The sequence below is a fragment of the Octopus bimaculoides genome, chromosome 4 (assembly GCF_046866305.1).
Source record: "Octopus bimaculoides isolate indiv1 chromosome 4, ASM4686630v1, whole genome shotgun sequence".
Lineage (NCBI taxonomy): Eukaryota > Metazoa > Mollusca > Cephalopoda > Octopoda > Octopodidae > Octopus > Octopus bimaculoides.
Window position 1 is genome coordinate 109,294,782 of NC_142931.1, and position 17,500 is coordinate 109,312,281.

Genomic DNA, 17,500 nt, shown 5'->3' on the forward strand with positions numbered 1-17,500 from the left:
TCCGACTGTTTTGAGGTTGTATATGAAGTCACATACAGAAAGTGCTTCCTGAGGAATTCGCTACCGACTTGTAGGAACGTATGATATTGTTCTCTTCACATTTCAGCACTAAGTTAATGTATTTATCTGTGCTGCTGTTGTTTAACAAATGCTCTCTAAGAGAGACTACGCGACATTCGCAGGCTTTCTTCACGGATATCAAATCTCTACTTCCTTTATTATCTCTTCTCAGGTAGAGCCCGTTGATATCACTATTCCTGTAGAGATTTCCAGTTGATGTATGTATTATGTGTGGAGGCGCAATGGCCCAGCGGTTAGGGCAGCGGTCTCGCGGTCATAGGATCGCAGTTTTGAATCTCAGACTGGGCGTTGTGAATATTTATTGAGCGAAAACACCTAAAAGCAGGGGATGGTGGCGAACCCTGCTGTACTCTTTCACCACAACTTTCTCTCACTCTTACTTCCTGTTTTTGTTGTACCTGTAATTCAAAGGGCCAACCTTGTCACACTGTGTCACGCTGAATATCCCCGAGAACTACGTTAAGGGTACACGTGTCTGTGGAGTGCTCAGCCACTTGCACGTTAATTTCACGAGCAGGCTGTTCCGTTGATCGGATCAACTGGAACCCTCGACGTCGTAAGCGACGGAGTGCCAACAACAACAACAACAACAATGTATTATGTATGTATCTATGTCCTTGGTATGACTTTAAACTGCATCCGATAGTAGGGTTCTGGTACATGAGTTCCAGGCTAATGAGGAGTGTGGAACCACCACATAACCATTATTTTTCCCAGGTTTACTCTGACCTTGAGTAATAGCACCGGTTAGGGTTCTCCTTAAGGGTGAAGTGGTATGTGAACCACTAAGAGTGAAGCAACCCTAGTTCTCGTTAGAACTTCATTCTAAATGGTAAACTCCTACAAGAAAAAAACCTGAGGTGCAAATTGGTTCCTGATCGGCTCTGTCATGCTACTGCTTTCATCGCTGATTCCGCTGAAAATGGGCTCTGTCTTGTGCAACACATCCATTCAAATAAAATTCATGCAGAGAGATTTCTTTGAGTTGCCTTCTATCACTACACGCACGCACGCACGCACACACACACACACAAACATTTGTATGTATGTATTTGCATACTGAAGGCGCGTAGCTGAGTGGTTAAGGTATTCGGCTCACGATCGTAAGGTCATGAGTTCGATTTCTGGCAGAGTGTTGTGTCTTTGAGCTCGACACTTTGTTTCACGTTGCTCCAGTTCAATCAGCTGGCAAAAATGAGTTGTACCCGTATTTCAAAGGGTCAGCATTGTCCCATTCTGTGTCACGTTGAATCTCCCTGAGAACTATGTTAAGAGTAATCGTGACCGAGGTGTGCTCAGCCACTTGCACGTTAAGGTCACGAGCAGGCTGTTCTATTAATCGGTTCAACTGGAACCCTCTTTGTCTTAAGCGACACATTGCCAGTTATACATTCGTTTTTTTTTCCATGCTGGGGAACAAATGATAATCAGATAGGGCGAAACCAATAGAATTGGGACGGTGATCAACTAGGTCAAAGCCACAGTCATGCTTAGCAACCAGCGAAAGCAAAGACCTGTTTGCTGGAGCATTGTCCCGATTAAACAAGACCCCTTTCGCCAGTTTCCCAAGGCGTTTGGTCTTCATAGCCTATAGTTGACATAATACGCTCCATTGATTGTGTGGTCCTTTCGAAGATAAACACAATGCCTTTTGAATCCCAAAAAACTGTGCCCATCACCCTCCCTATAGATGAAACGAGCTTCGTCTTGTTTGGATCAGTGAGGATGGGGTTTCTACATTTTGGATTGTCTCTTTGTCTCTAGCTCAAAGTGAAGCCAACAACCATCTCGGATTAGCAAACGTTCAAGGAAACCAGCTGGATTTGCCTTAAACAATGTCAGATTTTTCCATTATGTGATCAGCCTGGTGCGTATTTGATCAGATGTCAGAAGATGTGGCACCCACCAAGCAAAAACCTTCGTCAAACCAAACTCATTATACAGAATATTCGCAACTCTCTCGCGGGATATGCTAAAAGCATTGCCTATTTAATTATAGTCAATTGCCCTTTATCCATCAACATGTGGTGAACACGATCAATGCTCGGTGTTGGTGTTGGCAGTACGTCCAAACCTTGGGTCATCTTCAGGATTCTCCCTCCTTACCTTCTTAAATTCAGCTGCCCACTTTCGCACAGTTGATTCCCTAATGTAGCAAACATGTTAGCATGAATGTCTTTGGGAGCTAAACAGTTTTTTTCTGCAGATACTTGATAATACCACAATGCCAGATTTTGTTCATTTTCGAGAGAAGTTGCTACTAGTTACTTATTAAGTCTTCTTTGAACTCTCAGATATCAGTTTACCTGGGACAAAACGATGCAGTTACTAATAAGAAGAGTTTAAATTAATGCATGCAATATTTCACAGCTCTAGCATCACTCCTTCATAGTCAGCCCACCCTCGTACAGACGTATGATTTGTGTAAACCACACGTAGATTTGTTTTTACTAAAAATACACGCTTGAGTGTTACTCATGTTATGATTGATCGTATTCTTATCGCATGGTTTTTTGTTTCTTTCTTTTTCTTTAATACTTTACAGGCAATTACTTTTTTATTCTGTGATACATGCTCGCATGCTATTTATTTTTTCAATACCTCATCCCATCTTTACATATTATTTCATACTACAATTAAATTTTTCTCTACTAAATATCAATAAGATTTTCTTGTTCCCATATATTTGCCATTTTACATATTCTTTTGAGTGTCATTTCTGGTAACTGTTTCTCTGTATAAATTCACAACTTCACATTTATTTATCTCTTCTCTTTACTATTTCATCGCTAGTTTCATGCATTACCACATGTTCACACGAGCTAGTGGCTTCCGAAAAGGTGTACCAAAGATTGCGATAGTTATCACCGATGGTATGTCCAATATAGGTTTGAACACTAAAGTAGAAGCAGATGCTGCCAAAAAGAACAACATCACGATGTTTGCTATTGGAATTGGTGGAGCTGTAAACCAAAGAGAACTAAAGGACATTGCATCAAATCCTAATCTTGTCTTCAGTACGAAAAATTTCAAGAATTTGAATAAAATAGTGGACGGTTTAGTGAAGACAACCTGTAAAGGTAGGCATACAGTATTTTATTTGAAACAATTAACTTTCTTGATAACGTTGTTTCCCTGCTAGACCAATGAACAGAATATTTTATTGAAATATTAAAAAACGTAAAGAATATAGTTCGCCTGTATGTATGAGAAGCCAAAACACCTCACACTTACTCGTTTAATTCAGTGGACTATAATTTACATACTATGACTGTATAATACTCCCTCTGACTACAGTCGAAGTATTTTATCATTAACTAACTTTTTATTAGTTTGCAATACTAACTTTAATTATTCTATGGTTCCAAAACTATATCATTTCAAAAGCTTTCATACCGAGGGCCTATTCAACATCTTCTACAGTGGTCATATTAAAATAACCATGATATAATAAAGCTTCTTAAGTACTTCTTAACGATATTTTGTGATATAATGTCAGATGTAGATATGTCATTGGAGGTCGCAATGTTTTGGCAAGAAAACCGAATATCTTCAAGACAGTAAGGTGATTAGAAACAGAAAATATAGCAGTTCGTATCCAGTGTTGTGATGAAGCTTTGATCCAATAGATAATGGGATTTAGCATCATACGGTTTCTATTTTCTCTTCTTTTTCAATTATTTTTTTTCGCAGAAATTGTTTTTGCATGCAAAATTAGTTCCAATTACTGCACCAAAATAACTCTTCTGCATCATGCAAACATTATAAAAGTTTTGAAGCCATCAAATCTCAAGGGATAGAATAAGTTTATGCTGTAGTGGATGCATGTGTGTGAATGTCTGTGTTCAATGCAGGATGAACAGTGATGTACCAGCCATGTAGCGCAGTTTTAATACGAGCAAATTTTTCAGATCCCTCGGCAATCAATAGAGATGTGTGAGTATTGAAATGATATAGCGTCGCCAGCATTTAGTCCACAGGTATAAACTTTAACTTTACTCAAATCTAAACTAGCAAAAGTAATCATTAATTATTCTATATTCCTACTTAGTACGCCTATTCACAGCTGGTGACGTTTAGCCAGCGACGGTTAAATGTCAAACCAAGTAACAATACTAGGATCGGAGAAATCTTAACCATAACGCAGGTTAATTTCTTGAAAAAATAGACAGAATGCATGCTACAACCTCTTGGTTTTATTTTTTTGTAAATATTCGTATTTAGATTTCGTCAAAAGAAATCAATATCACCTATTTTTCTTCAATATCAAATCATTTTCTTTTGACCTATACAAGTTTAGTATTTTACGTAAATGAACACAACTGACTGAATATATTCCAGTATAATACTAGCACATTCTATTAGCCTTCAAAGCTCAAAGGACAATTAAACAATGTCAAAGTTGGGTGTAATATAAACTCAAAACGTTCAAAGACTATATCTAAAGCAATAATTCTTGCAACCTCGCCACCCTTTTTCTCCAGTATCAGACAGCTTGCAATTTAAAACTCTAATTTCTCTTGCAAATATTTTTGTACATTTGCTCTTTTTATTTATTTCCTATTGTACCATTTACCACTTATTGTTAGCTTTTTATATATTTTGCCATTTACTCCTTATAGTAGTTAACAGAAAGAATTACGCCATCCTCCATTTTGTCATTTATATGCTAATACCCTTCACATATAATAAACTTCCTTTCTTTTTCTCTTTCCAAGAAATCCCAATTGACAGCAAACCATTTGGTAAGTTAAAACTGTCAGTATTTATTTATTTATTCTGTGTTTTGTTTTTTTACTGCGTTGGCAAACAAATATTCAACAAGACTTTAGTCGGCGAAGTATGAGGTTATATTGATTAAATGATATAGAACTATCCATGAAGGTTTCAGTTCTAAAACTAAATAAACAATCATTCGTAAAAACAATACATCTCATTTAGTATTTTCTAAGAATCCTTGCAATTTGCAATCAGAAATCCAGGAAACGGTAACTAGGAGTTATGTCTAAGAATAATACCGATATAGAAAAGTAATTAATTTTCCTCGTGTTTTTCATTCTGCTGTATAGTATTCGCAACTGGAAATGTCAATATATTGTAATAACAAATACAACAAGAATAACAACAACAACAACAACAACAACAATAGTAATAATGATAGTAATAATAATGATGATGATGATGTTGATGATGATAATAATAATAATAATAATAATAGTAATAATAATGATAATAATAATAGTAATAATAATGATGATGAGGATGATGACAGCAATTATAATAATAATAATAATAATAATAATAATAATAATAATAATAATAATAATAATAATAATAATGATGATGATGATGATGATGATGATGATGATGATGATGATAACAATGATAATAATAATAATAATAATAATAATAATAATAATAATAATAATAATAATAGTAATAATAATAATAATAACATCGTCCACATTGCATCATACAATGATTGCATGCATCATATTGCATCAAACATAAATCCTGTTCTGACACATTAATAACTGTAATTAAGAAAAGTTTGAAGTTGTCCTACATACATGTGTCTGTGCACAGGCATACATACATACACACAATGCCTTTTTTCCTCTCAAAGAAAGCGCTGTAGTGAATCTTAGCAAATGTATGCCAAATGTTCATTTCTATACTTATTAAAGCAAAATATCGTGAGCTAAAAATGACTTCGTTACTAATTTCTAGCTTTCTTTTCCTTTTGGAAAACGAAAGAGAAAAAATATTCGCTTCTTATTCCTTGTAACGAAAAGTAGTGGAAACTAGTATTTGATTACAACTATCTTTGGGAAGGTGTAATAACATTATATCACTGTTTATGTTTCAAATAGCAGGTATTCGCTAATATATTCCTCAGTCATTCTTTTGAGTTATCAAACCATTGGGTGTTTGATCCACTAAAGCCGTGTGTGTGTGTGTGTGTGTGTGTGTGTGTGTGTGTGTGTGTGTGTGTGTGTGTGTGTGTGTGCGCGTGTGTGTGTGCGTGTGTGTGTGTGTATGTGTGTGTGTGTGTGTGCGCGTGTGTGTGCGTGTGTGTGTGTGTGTGTGTGTGTGTGTGTGTGTGTGTGTAATGTTATAATAAAAACTACAAGTTTTGGTAAATACAAATACCCTGGGTTTCCTGATCGCAACATTAATTTACTTCGCCATTTTTCAAGCTGAGAACAACACTATTTACCAATTGCTTTTTCAAGCAGATGTTGTTTAAACGAGGGACACTGATGAGGAAGAATAGAAAACGAAAAACACAATGGAGATAAGCAGCTTTAAAAATGGTGAAATAAATTAGTATTTCGACCAGGAAACCCTGGGTACCTGTATTTAAAAAGATTTGTGTTTTTTATTATAACATTATCTTTACTCTCTTAGCCGATCGGGTGCTATTCTGCTTGTTGAAAACTTACCAAATAATATATACATATGGACTTATTGTATGTTCTGGTTGTAGTGAGTAGATTATGCTTCGCTGATGAGGATTAATAAAACCGAAATATCTCTGAAGTTGTTATCTCACTGCTAAATATCTGCCTTCCTCTCCATCGCAATCTATTTTTAAATGAATTCAAATAAATTTGAATTGTTGAACTATCTAATTTTTTCACTAGAATTAATTATGACAATAATTATATGTTTTCTTCTCCTCACAGGTTTATTTTTAATTACTTAAAATTTCTTAGTTCATTACTTCATGCATTCCCAATAATATACCACTGGTGTTTTCTCCTGCCAATTGGTATACTGGCTCTGAAATTAGTCAGCAGATATACTTGGACACTAAGTGAAGGACATTTTAAGGCTATCACTGTTTTGTTTTGTTCTCGTGGGCCCGATTTTTCTTTTTTTCCGTGATTAGAAGGCAGGTTTGCATTTTGAAAGCACAGAACCAAAATAAGAGCGGCAAGGGATATCATCAGATACTCTGATATTCTGACGATCTACCACCTTAGATGTGTTTATCAAACCCAAAAGTATCCGAAAAAAAATACCTCAAAGCTTCTATCGGGTGCGCAAAAGATTCTGCCAATTCAACGGGAGGAAATTAAGGTTTTACCGTTATTCCTCTGTAAAAAAATAGATTCAATATCATCGCTCAAATAATAGACCTGCCTTCAATAGTTCTACAGTATTTCCATTACAGTACTACACTTTCATTCCAGTAGCTTTTTCTATTCTATAAATACGTTCCATTTCTCGCTAGTCACAAAGCACTTCCATTCTTCTTTAAATTGATTGTTTTTCTTCCATTCGGGCCCGAATTGATTGACTATGTCGTTTTTCCAGCAACTGGAAAGTAATTCTAGTGATGTCCGGTGCAGCGAAACTTGTGCTTTGGATATTCTGCAATCAGATTTTTCACTCCATTCCTACTCTCGTATTCGTTTCAGTTATGCTTTCGTTCTAACTTCCTAGCAAGGATCTTTCCGCGGTCTTTTATGTCATAGCCGATCACTGTACTTCTTTCTCATAACCCATGTTTCACTTGCATATAAGTATGCAGATAGAACAGAGTTATTGAAGAGACTGGCTCATAGTTTCATTTCCGGCCCTGCTTTGAACGAATGCCTTCTATCCTACTCTTGCTGTGCACGAGATTTCGGCAATCCTATCTGGATATGTGTTTATTGTCAGTCCTAACCTTTCGTAATCCATCAACTCTATTTCACTATTTTCCAAGTATGACAGTTCCAGTATCCGTAGTTTGTCATATCTTGCTACATGTACCTACAACAATATATAACCACTAATACTTCCACGGTAAATAATTAGTTTACAATATCATTCAGTATCTCCATTAAAACTAATTATTTATGGGTGATCGATATTACCTAATATATATATATATATATATATATATATATATATATATATCAGTTTATAAACTTCTCGTTTAATACGTATTATAAATGACTTCTGAATGTCTCTTTTATAAACTCAACGATTTATTATATTTATATGAAATTACCTCTATCAGCTTTCCGGTTAATTGACACTATTAACCTTTTAATTTTGTGTGTGCCAAAGTTTTAGAAGACATATGTGAATAGAGAACAGTTCAATACTAACCACATTGTATTTGCAAATGGGATTTATACAAAAAGTAGCGAGTAGTGAAGAATAAGAAGTAAGCTTCTAGAAGGCCGCTATTGCAAGCTAGCTTTAATTACCTTGCAACGATCACACAATATTATCCACTTCTATATATCTGTTATTCAGATGTAGCGAATTCTTACAGAAAAATAAAGTGTAAAAAAAACAGTGGTTCCCAACCTTTTCTCAGTGGTTCCCCGCAGAGCTTCCCTTACATACGTTTCCCATGGACCACTTTCAATGTGCCTATTCTTGTGCATATGGAATTTTGAATTTAGTTCACGGACCCCTCGTACTAGCCTTGCAGACCACCAGGGATCCACGGACACAAGATTGGGAACTACCGCCTTACAATGTTACTGGTTTACAAATAGCAACAATTTCACATCCTTAGTCACAAATAAAATATGGATTTTGTTTTTCTTCTGCAAAGGAACTACAAAACGAAGTCAATTATGATTATATTTAGAATATTGACTCAATAATCAAAAGTCCAAAACTTAGTTTACAAGAATTTTAAAATGTTTGAACTTCCTTTATATTTAATGTTCGCTGTTTAATCCTGACTTATACATACGTCACCATATATGTATGTCATTATATATATATATATATATATATATATATATATATATATAAGGAATAAATATTCAAAAGTGAATATTCATGTAGATATTATTTTTGTTATTATTATCTGCGGTAAATATGAATGGTTGGTAATAGCAGGTAGGTGCCTTGTGTGCCCTTATAATAAATAAATATATATATACAAATATATAAGAATATAATAAATATGCACACGTATGTCATTTTACAGTCTGCAAAGATAAGCTTGCTTCATGTGCCTCATTCGGTTTGAAAATATGTGATGGTTACCAGCGTTGGTCACGTGATTTCTGTCCAAAATATTGCGGAGTATGTTTTGGTGAGTAGAATTATATTATTCTTTTCATTCATTCCTCATAGGGATTTTATTATATTTGGAAAGTTTAATTTATTTCTTAATTTGTACAAAATGTTAGATTGTATTGATATGCAGGCGTGCGGTATGAGTGCGATTGCGCACTCAAAGAGATAGATAGAGAGGGGGGGATGTGCTAAAATCTCGTGTTGGTTTCGAACGTCGTACCTACTGTAATCAACAGTTTTCTAATCACTACCCCAAACCTACGTCAAGACTTGTCTTTTTTTAGTAGAGGTAAATCAAGTAGCAACAATTAGATACTACTGACGTGACAATGCGAATGTCAGTATATATGTGTGTGTGTGTGTGTGTGTGTGTGTGTGTGTGTGTGTGTGTGTGTGTGTGTGTAAATATATATATGTATACATATGCATACATATATACATATAGATAGATAGATAGATAGATAGATAGATAGATAGATAGATAGATAGATAGATAGATAGATAGATAGTATAATCCAAACTGCTTTCTCATAAAGAACACACGTATATATATATATATATATATATATATATATATATACATATATATATATATATATATCAAGGCTTGAAGACTTCAATATTTCTCTTTCCCTTTGTCAGATCCGCCAAACTGTGTTGACGAAGCTCCATCTTGTTCAAAACTTGGAACGGAAAATTGTGTGGAATATCCTGCTTGGTCACGTGAAAACTGTGCTCGTTTCTGTGGATTTTGCGGTGCTGGTGGTTTGTATTAAAATTATCTATAACCTTACTTCTACCTCAGTCCTTTTTATGTAAAAAAAAAAAAAAAACAATATGTCACATCTCAGTGTAAACAAGCAATATTTCTAAAAAGAGAATTGAAGAATTTTGTGCCTCCAATCAATGAATCAGCAATGATAGATTAATTTAATACCCTACAGGTGCAGTAAGCACTGTTGATTTATATATAGGTGTGCACAATTATATTAAACATATTTCTGTACACACAAACGTGGAATGAACTCTACTACAAAAGTATACACACACACACACATACACGCACGCACATGTATGTATATTCATATATATATGTATATATATATATATATATATATATATATATATATATATATATATATATATATATATATATATATATATATACATATATATATGAATATATATATATATATATGAATATATATATACATATATGAATATATATATATATATATATATATATATATTTATATATATATATATATATATATATATATATATATATATATATATATATATATATATATATATATATATATATAGATATATATATATATATATATATATATATATATATATATATATATAGATATATATATATATATATATATATATATATATATATATATATATATATATATATATACATGAGACTGGTGTGCATGAGCAATTACTGGTCTTCCACAAAGTATCTTGCTCGGACCTGTGCCTCGGAGGGGGACTTTTAGGTAAATCCTATAGACATTCGTGTATAGGATTCTTTACTTTATATATAGGTTTTTTTTTACTTTATATATACGTATATACAGAATCATGCGGCTTTCAAAGAAAGCTCATCTAACTGACTTGGCTAACTGACCACATAGTAATACAAGGGAGTATATGTAGAGTTCCATGCATCTGAAATGCAGAAGATTCGATCGACGAAATTATTTCATGAGTATATAAACCTTACAAGTCAGGAGATATGGAAGGTGAATATATTTATTTAAGCACTTGACATTTTTAATATTATTGTCGTTTCGTATCTCTCTTCACATAATAATAATTTCAGTGTATAATATATCATATTTACATGCCTGTGTTAATGTGTATGCTATGCATTACACAGTACAATTGTATATTCACAATCAATGCTAATAAAGAAAGCTAGCTCGTCAGATCACCAGAACAACATGGTTACACAAAGGATTCTCCTCCTGACATTTTATGATTTGTAGGCGCGTGTGTGTGTGTGTGTGTGTGTGTGTGTGTGTGTGTGCGTGTGTGTGTGTGTGTGTATGTGCGTGTGTGTGAAGGTGCGTTGCCTAGTGTTGAGGGTATTGCACTAATGCTCACTAGATCATGAGTTCGATTCCCGGACCGTGCGGCGCCTTGTGTTCTTGAGCAAAGCACTTTGTATCACGTTTTTGCTGCTCACTCAGTTGTTAATGAGTAACCCTCTGACAGAAAAGTCTCCCAATCACTTGGCCTGCCTCAGCCCCATCTAACAGGAGTGCGTCATTCGAAAGCTAAAACAATAGGAAGCGCATTGTGACAAACGTTGTATAACATCCGATAGTCAGGTCGATACCGTAATATGTGTACTGACACGCACACACACACACACACACACACACACACACACACATATATACACAGACACATTCACATACACACACATATACATATCAAGATAATCACTTCTAAGTTCCATGCTTAATGTTTGTCTACGTTACATCGCTCACAGTGTAGATGATAGAGAGAGAGAAGGGAGAGAGAAAGAGAGAGAGGGGGAGAAAAAGGTAGGTAGGTAGGTAGGTAGGTAGGGAGGTAGGTAGGTAGGGAGGTAGGTAGGTAGAAAAGAGGCAGACAGAGTTTGCTATGATGCCTTGAGGTGAGTATCGTTATCTTTATCCCAGATAAATTTAATATATTTGCAATAATTTAATATACTGTGAATATATTTAATACGGTTTTATAAAATATCAACTGCACACACCTTTCTGCTGTCACATAAATAAACAGAAATGACCACTATCGGTGACCTACAATGGTCTACAGAAGTGCACCGTTCTCCATAACTATGAGCTAAATTGTCTTAATGAAGTAGAGAATAAAATGTTGCTTTCAATTCTCTTTATCCACCTGTGCCTCTGACGTCTTATATATTTAGGTGACCAACGGTGTAATGTTGTATAGATAGATAGATAGGTAGATAGATAGATAGATAGATAGATAGATAGATAGATAGATAGATAGATAGATAGATAGATAGATAGACAGATGATACATACATACATACATTTATGTGTCTACAGAGAGAGAGAGAGATAGACGTGGTCAGCTCTGTGTAATGTGGATATATACATATGTCCTTGTATGTGTATATAATATATAGTCGCATGATTCGTACATTACAAATGCAATCAGTGAGTGGAACAGTAAAAATATGGAAGACTTTCCTCAAGTTCCGAATGTGAATTTGTCTGTGTTAACTACATCCCAAAGATGGAGCCTTGTATGTTTGTTGGATATCGGCTCCCTTCTCAGAGGAAGATTTATAATAATTAAGAAATAGAAGAGACATACATATAGCTACATAGTACATAGATGTGAAATAGCCTGGCTGTGTGATGCAGATAAATGAAGACATGTATGTGCGTGTATAGGTAATACATACACACATACACATATACATACACACATACATTTATATGTACAGCATAAGATGAACAGTGGTATAGCTGTGTGGATACATACAGATACATATTCGTGTGTGTGTATGTGTGTGTGTGTGTGTGTGTCCGTGCATATGGGTGCGCGTGTTTGCGGATCTCTGTCGGTCTTCATGTTTATGCTATTAAAACCTGCTGTCTCAGTTACCAAATGGCAATTAGAACCAGTTGCTCATGAGAAGGGGAGATAATCTCGTGAATCAGGAGTTCATCAAAGCTGATATGCTATTAAGGAAAGTGACAGGCATACAGCATGTGTTTCTGCATCAATACGCGTCATCAGCACGGTAACACTTCTTACTATATCTAGCATTAAAGGGAAATATAGAAAAAGAGTAAAAGACAATTATGGCCTAAGTGGTATGCATAAATTAAACATAAATGAACTATGAAAAATAACTCGACGTGGTATAAAAATGTGTTCTTGTGTGAGTGTATATAATATATATACACATAACCACACACACACATACACACACACACACACACATATATATATAGGCTTCATGTGCATGCGAACAGCGAGATTCAACGCAATAACGCATTCGTTTTCAATACGTTCTGGCAGAAAGAGCGTGAAAACAACACCAGTCAGATATTCACGGTTCGAATTTGTAAGAACGCATTGAAATTAAACACTTAAATATGTTTTTTTTTTATTGTGCGTGTGTGTGTGTGTATGCGTGAGTGTGCGTGTGCGAGCATGTGTGTATGTGTGCGTGTGAATTCTATTTTACTTTACATAGATAATAGATGTAGTAATTCGGCACTAGTATAGAAAGGCGTGAGGTCTGACACTTGCCCTGCAAGTCAAACTAGATGGGTTGAGTAGATACATTATCTGCTCACATTTTTTTACCTTTATGTTTCGCTGTTATGACATTCAAATTCACGTCTTTCTCTCATTGCAGGAAATCGCACAATTGGTGATAGAGGTAAGTTAAACAATGAAACTGTCTAAGTTCTCTCCCTTGTCTCTTTTGAAAGTAATGTTTATTAACGCTATTGGTTACTGGCTTTCCTTCCTATCACGTTTGAATATCAATTGCTTAAATATTATTTTCGTCACATCATATAAGTTATCCTCGCCTGTGAAGATATTTTTCTGTGAAGAAATTTTCCAGTGTCATTGTTTTAGCATATGTTTGATGAGGCAGGAGAAAGAATGAAGGGATTATTATTGATAAGGAAGGGAAGAATGGTTCACATAGCTTTTTAATTTTGAATAGACCTCGAATCGAGGATAACTAATTAGATTGGAAAATCATTTCACAATCTTTAGAGTTGAACAGCTTTTTGATCTGCATAGGATATAATTGAAGAGTATGCCGTGGTCTCATATCGTCACAATCTCATAATTGATTGAGTGGGCCAGCAGACACAAAGAGGAACAGAGTCGGTTAGGAGATTATACACCAACTTTTACGACCACCACTCAGAATCTTTTTCTCTGGTTTAGATTATCTGAACTCAATGCGTTGTGTGTGGGGGGGAGGGTATTTATGTATGGTCAATGAGAAGGATACTGTGTGCGTCGGGGAGGTATGTAGTATATTAAAATGGAACGACAAAAATGGTTAACGTAAATGGCCATTACACAAGCGCAGGGAAAGTTTTTCGTTGGCTATGAGGTCTAGCTACACTCAATATGGTTTCGGTGAAGTAAGGCATGAAGAGACTTAATTCCATTTTACTATAACCGTAGATTTTATTACAAACAGTTATTGTACACCTAAGTGATCGTTACAATCACTGGTGCATCCAGATGGGTCTTTCTATGGGGTTAAGTACTCATATTTTAACACGTTGAAACTCCTTTAACTTTAGATTACATAGCTTACGAGAGGTGGTCCATGCCTAAACGACCATTTCCGTCTTATTGTTATTGTTACTACACACAGACGCACAAGTCTGCAGACAATACGTATGTGTGTGTGTGTGTGTGTGTGTGTGTGTGTGTGTGTGTGTGTGTGTGTGTGTGTGTGTGTGTGTGTAATATTATATTTACTATACATATATATAGATATAATTTTATATATATTCCTATATATATTTATATTTATCATATTTATATGATAGATATTTTCATATATATTCATATATATATATTTATATGATAGATATTTTCATATATATTCATATGTATATATATATATATATATGATAGATAGATAGATAGATAGATAGATAGATAGATAGATAAGTATGTACATGCTTGTATATATGCATATTTCTGTCAACCAAATTGAACTCACAATTAGAAATCATTATAGACGGGATAACTTGACAAAAACCCACACAGTGGAATCGAACCATGAACCACGTAATTGCTAAATTAACCCCTTAACCACACAGACATTCCTCAGTACATGCTCAAAATATAAGATTGTCTAAATAAATAATCCAAGATATTCAGACTGTTGATTTCATTGCAAGTAGGCAAAAAATTATTTTTGAAACTTCTGTTTCTTTATATAAATTCCAAGTTTGTGAAGCAGTAATATACGTTGTATTTTATTATATAAGCATATACAGACACACATATGTACATATAAAGTAAGTATATGCATGAAATTATATATATATATATATATATATATATATATATATATATATATATATATATATATATATATATACATAGAGAGAGAGAGAGAGAGAGAGAGAGAGAGAGAGAGAGAGAAAGAGATATGCTCTGCATATACTTATATATGCGTTACATATTTGGATGGTGTGTATATACATGTATATATGCGTGTGTTATATATGTGTATATACCGTTATATTTGTGCGTTTGTGTGGAAAATATACATATATATATAATATATACATACATTACGGGTACATATATATAAATATGCATATATATACATATATACTTATATATGTATATATATAATTTATGTATGTACTCGTATATATACACATGCACCATACATGTACATATACATGAATGTCTGTATACATATTGAAGTGTGGGGGGGGGGGGGGGTTCTGTGTGTGTGAATCTTGTATTGCATGAATAGATGAAAGACATTATACAGATTGAAACTTGAAATCTTACTCTGAATGCATTTTCTTTTGTTTGTTTTATTCTCTGTTGCGCATTTGCTGCACTCCAGTGCATTTCTGCCTGTACAAAGGGAAGAGATATGCAACTGGGGAAACATGGAAGGATGGCTGCGAATACGAATGTTCATGCCTCGATGCATTGAGAGGCATATTTTCATGCTGGAGCCGGTGAGTTGTCTTTAACATGTATACTGTTATATATTCCTGTATATCGGGAGAAACTGTAGTGACGTTCACAGACATACATCCACACATACTCTCACAAACACAAATAGGCTTACAAACATATATGTTTGCGTCTATAAGCGTCTGTGTATATACATTCATGGGTACATATTGTATACGCACACTTAGATATATATATATATAGAGAGAGAGAGAGAGAGAGACAGAGACAGAGACAGAGACAGAGACAGACAGACAGACAGACAGACAGACAGACAGACAGACAGACAGATATCCACAGAAACATCCATAGATACGTATATAGATAAATATATACATGCATCATACATGTTTGCGTGCATGGTTGTATACGTGTGTATGTATAAACTCTTTCTTGAATTTGGATTTTGCTGTTTAAAAACGTGTATTCAATCAATTGTGTTGAAATCAAAACCATTGTGCTTAAATATGAAAGAATGATGTTGTTTGGCTGCATAATTCAACATTGCAATTTTATCAAATGATGGAACAGAATGTGGATGGATTCATCAATATACTGGAATTATCCGTGGTTCGATCCTAATCAGAACTACAGTGCCTTAAAAGCATATTATGATGATACTAAGTAAAATTATCTGTAACTAATTAAGAATAAAGTGAGGTTTGGCAATGCAACAATTTGACGGATACACGTTTGTATGCAGATCAGTTTTAAATGCAATCTATTATATATGCAAAATTGATTAATCTTTTTTAATGCTAAAATGTTCACTGATTAAATCTTTTTGTAAGTGATTACACTGAATGCTAAAACTTAACAGATTAAACCCTTTTACGTGGTTACACTTAAAAGTTGTTTCCAGCTGAATTGATGAATCGTAAGTCTAGTTACTACATGTATTGCATTTTTGCATACCATTCGCAAAGCTTCAATCTTTATGCACTTCATTATGAAAATCCTAATTACTAACATGTTTGATAGTGCGTTCCCATGTTCTTTTGTAAGTAACAAGTACGTTTCATACTTGGAGGAGTTTTTTTTACATTTTCTAGTGCTTAGTTCAGAGTCTCCCGAGCGATACATCACTTCATACTGTGTATGCTGATGCTGCGATGTATCGGAACAAAGTAATCAATAGCTTTCATAGTTTTTTCTTCTTTTTAATTGTAGAACATAGCTTTATATAAAATGTTCATGTAAGGTACACACACAATATTATATTTGATCACGAGAAACAATACTCCACAAACTCAAGAACTTTCGGAACCCTCAGTTTAACTAATATAATTTTTTTAGGCTAGGAACGGTCAACAAGAAAACCATCTAGTTTATGTGTGCTTCAATCACAACTCAAAAGAACTTGTGGTCTTTCAAAAACTGAATCGTTTAAACTCTGTTAAAATTCAATAGACACCATACCGTTAGACCCTATACGATTGAGTATTTTGGGATATTTTCTTGTTCTACTACGAATTAATTACTAACATTCAAGTAATCTCTGCATATAACTGTATGCACCCTATCTCAGATAAAGATACTTGCTCTCATGCCATGCCTTAATTCATACCTTTTTTGTATTCTATTGAAGAATATCTCTATACTCACCAAATTCTTGTAATTCCACTTGACAATCTTGGAGAGC

At 34.3% G+C, this 17,500-nt stretch overlaps 1 protein-coding gene across 2 annotated transcripts in view; it reads left to right on the forward strand.

Annotated features, from left to right (window-relative positions):
* Positions 1 to 17,500, forward strand: part of LOC106875418 (collagen alpha-4(VI) chain) — a 158,848-nt gene that overhangs the window by 63,712 nt on the left and 77,636 nt on the right. Inside the window, exons 15-20 of one of the 2 annotated variants that reach the window (XM_089351167.1) lie at positions 2,875 to 3,161; positions 4,800 to 4,826; positions 9,029 to 9,136; positions 9,763 to 9,885; positions 13,532 to 13,555; positions 15,743 to 15,860. In XM_089351167.1, the coding sequence (XP_089207293.1) occupies positions 2,875 to 3,161; positions 4,800 to 4,826; positions 9,029 to 9,136; positions 9,763 to 9,885; positions 13,532 to 13,555; positions 15,743 to 15,860 (687 nt within the window). The remainder of the gene's footprint in view (positions 1 to 2,874; positions 3,162 to 4,799; positions 4,827 to 9,028; positions 9,137 to 9,762; positions 9,886 to 13,531; positions 13,556 to 15,742; positions 15,861 to 17,500) is intronic. The other variant, XM_089351168.1, reaches the window with a different exon arrangement.